The sequence below is a fragment of the Phaseolus vulgaris genome, chromosome 3, assembly GCF_051622355.1.
Source record: "Phaseolus vulgaris cultivar YP4 chromosome 3, ASM5162235v1, whole genome shotgun sequence".
In the NCBI taxonomy this organism is placed as follows: Eukaryota; Viridiplantae; Streptophyta; class Magnoliopsida; order Fabales; family Fabaceae; genus Phaseolus; species Phaseolus vulgaris.
In genome coordinates this window covers 31,497,621-31,501,474 of record NC_143500.1, presented here as the reverse complement: position 1 = coordinate 31,501,474, position 3,854 = coordinate 31,497,621, and the positions used below count along the sequence as shown (strand labels likewise).

Sequence of the window (3,854 nt, the reverse complement as noted above, 5' to 3'; positions counted from 1 at the left end):
CGTGATTGCCTTACTTTAGCACTGTTTGATCTGGCGACGCCCTGGTTGGGCGACGCCTTGCCTTGGCGACGCTTCCTCTTGGCGTCTCTCCACCCAGGCGACGCCTTGTGTTGACTTTGTCTCTCCAGCAGTTGACTTTGACCTTGACTTAGTCAACGCCCGGATACGGGACGGTACAAATTCTGAAAGACTTTTCCTGAGATTTAAAAAAACCTCGAAGGACACGTCCCTCAGAGATGGTTTAGCGGGGGAACTGTAACCCTAGATAAATGACTTAATAGAAGTTTTAACCATAGATAATATAAAAATAAACACCTATTAAAATTATTTTTTCTTGTAGTGTAATTAGGGACGAATAAAAGTAAATCTTTACTCCATCAATCACAAAATATAAGATAGTAGTAACTAATTCAGCTTTTCTATCTTAGAAAAATGATTGAATTAAAAACTTTAAATGAATTTATCCGTAATTATAATACAATTTTAAAAATTACTATTATACATAGTTAAACATAGAAATAGAGTAACGTTGAAATTTTAATTCTTGAGTTTGCTTATCTCCATAAAAAAAAGAAAATTTCAGAATATTTATATTTCATGAACTAAAATAATTAAAATGATTAAATAAAAAAGCGTGAAAATATTTTAAATTGAGAGATTCAAATTAAAATATATAAAATCTCTAATTAAAAAAGGATTAGGGTTTTGGTTCCTTATTTTCATCTGATGTTTTTTTACTTGTATTGCCATGGAAAGGTAGTTAAACTTCCTATGGAATAACATTGAGATCAACTTTTGTCACCAGTCTTCAACGTTGAAGTATAAACCTTCCGTATTCTCCCAATCACCTTCGTCATAATTACCCTGTACTTTCTCATAGCAACATTACTTCTGCACAACCCATTTCTCTTTTCCATCCTCAACCGTTCCTCGTCACTACCCAAAACCGCACCACTCAAAACAAATGCCTCAACAAGTTTAGGATACAACATAACCAACGAATCCCTCAGTTTCGCCGAAACCTTCACCTTCGACTTCGAGCCCTCGCCGTCTTCACCGCAATGCCCAACTCTCACGCGCCCGTTCGCGTAGTCGGCGCACGCGCTCAGAATGGCATGCGCCCGGTCACGGAAATGGGCAACGACGAAGGTTTGGAAGTTCCGCGGCGGGCGGCGTAGCTGACAAAGCATGGTCCTACAGTTGAGAGCGAAAACGGCTTCATTGTAAGCCTGCGACCTCTTCTCCAAGAACACGCGTCCGAGTAAGAAAATCTCCGACCAAAAGTCGTTGAAAAACGGCTTGTCGTTTAGAACAAGCGCTTGGATCGAAAGTAACAACTGTAGCACGGTGGAGCGAGACGGGTCCCACCTCTCGTTTCTTCTCCCGATCCACGTGTTGATCAGGCTCAAGCACACCTGGCCATTGCTGTATAAGTTCGGGTTGACGGAGAAGCCGTAGGAGCGGAAATGAACATCCGGCGGGCTGGCCGGGTAATCTGGCGGGAACGCGATGTCGAAAAAGAAGAGACCGTCGTGGTAGGGGGTGCCGGCGGCGCCGACAATCGTTGCTCGGAGCAAATCGATGCGTTTCTCGTATACACGAACGTATATGGAATCGGGGAGGCCGCGGGCGAGGATTTTCCACTCTCTCATGATCCTCTTGTACACGTTACTCCCTACTCTGCTGAACCCCCTTGAGTCCACAACTGGTACTAGGAAGTAGTGGTCAGCGTCGTCCGATACGACGTCGAAGCGTTCCATGTTGTTGTTATTGTCGGTGCCTGCCGCCATGTGTTGCTTTGTTTGCTATGTCTCTCTGCAAGTGAGTGTTGCTGTTAAATACAGTGTGAGCAAGGAGCACGTCGCAGTTGATGCGCAATTTCAGCATTGAGTTGAATAAGAATAATCAACATACCACGTGCTCTCTTACAGGTTTCATCATCCAATAATTTCTCCATTTTTGCTTCCTTGTAGTTATGAAGGAAATAAAAGATGCTTGATTTCCACTTTATCTCAAATCTACTCCCTCTTTTAACCTTATGTGTCTTTCTTGCAGCATAATCATTTAATCTAATTAAATTGTTTCATTGTTTTTAGTAATTTTCTCACTTTCTTTTTTCTATAATTAACGTGTTCAACACAAATCTAGCAATTGTACACATATTCTCTGTAGGTAAGAATTACTTATATAAACACCATTAATGCTAATGAATAAAGTAAGTGAGCCTCATGTCATTGATACTTAATAGTGTATTTGAAAACCAATTCATGAATGCATATTAATGACATAATCAATAATCATTAATACTCATAAATTGCAAGTGATTCCAAATTCATCAATGAACATTAACTAGATAATCAATGCTCATTATTTATAAGTGGAACTTCACGCATTAATGAACATTAATTTGCATAATAAATACAGTACAAAGTTTTATCTCTTAAATCTATGTGCCTTCTCACACACTTTAACAACAAGTTGTTGTTTTTCAACTTAATTTCTATATATTTATTACGGGAAAGAGTAGTTATATTTAAAGAGTATTAATTCAATTTTTGAGTATATGTATATATATAATTTTTCACATTTTTTTGATGATTTTTAATTTTTTCTTATGATTTTAATTTTATTATAATTTTAAATTAGTTTATTATTTATAGATGAATAATGTGAAAAAAAAACTCATTAAAAAAAATTAAATTTAGAGACAAAAAATATTATTGACTAAGTTATATATTATTTTATAAATTAAAAAATATTAATATTTAGAGTAGTTTCTATTATTAATAGAAATTTATAAAATAGTTTTTAAATTAGTATCTAACATTAGTTACTAATTATTTTATATTATAGATAGTAACTAACATTAGCTAAAACCTTGATAGTTACTTTCTAGAATATAAAGTAGTTAGTAGATGAAATTTTGGTAGCTAATGTTAAATACCAATTTAAAGACTACTTTATAAATTTTTATTATAATAGAAATTACTTTAGATATCAATAATTTTTGAGTTTATAAAATGATATATAATTTAGTCAATATATTAATTAATTAGGTCTCTAAAAATATTTTTTTATTTAATTAATTTTGTTATGTAAAAATTAAATTTTTGTTCCGACCTCAAGTCGTTGGACAGCATCGCTAGGGTCAATCACCGCATTCGAGGTATTGTCCGCTTTGGAGGTTGGTGCTCCGTCACGGTTTTGTCCTTAAAAGGCGCATCGATTTCTGAGCGATGTGGGACTATATTGGCATACGGGAACAAGCCCCCCAGTCGAGGTCTAAGGGGAGTGGATCCCCCTAGTTGAGGGGCGAAGGAGCCTCTTCGGCCCTACGGTGGGCGCCATTGTTCCGACCTCAAGTCGTTGGACAACATCGCTAGGGTCAATCATCGCATCCGAGGTATTGTCCGCTTTGGAGGTCGGTGCTTTGTCACGGTTTTGTCCTTAAAAGGTGATATGAGTTGCATTGAACATAGACACTTTAGAAATCTTGAAAACAACATTATAGGAGAAGAATAACAACAATTAAAGGATCAAAGAGTGCTTAGAACAAAGGAAACGAAATCAAAATCACAAAACAACAAGCTGAAAACAGAATGGGTGCAAAGAAGCTTAAGGAGTCATCAATGGAGACCAAGCCTTCCAAAATGATGATCCAAACTCATTAAGAGTGCTATTTCCTTTTACATAACCGTGGAACATGATATAAACGCAATTGAAAACAGAAACAACAAGAACCGAACAGAAATTGAAGAACAAGCTAAGAAACACCAAATCAAACGGTGAAAAGGATGAAGAACACTAAAGCATTTGAAACTACCAACTGAAATTACAAGAGATGAGAGAATGAA

The 3,854-nt window shown here is 36.5% G+C and overlaps 1 protein-coding gene across 1 annotated transcript; it reads right to left on the bottom strand.

Annotated features, from left to right (window-relative positions):
- Positions 1 to 654: 654 nt before the first annotated feature.
- On the bottom strand, positions 655 to 1,791 carry LOC137805859 (putative ubiquitin-conjugating enzyme E2 39). Its single transcript, XM_068605760.2, has one exon. It carries the CDS (start codon positions 1,788 to 1,790, stop codon positions 789 to 791), a length of 1,002 nt encoding a protein of 333 aa, XP_068461861.1. The 5' UTR covers position 1,791; the 3' UTR covers positions 655 to 788.
- Between the last annotated feature and the right edge of the window lie 2,063 nt (positions 1,792 to 3,854).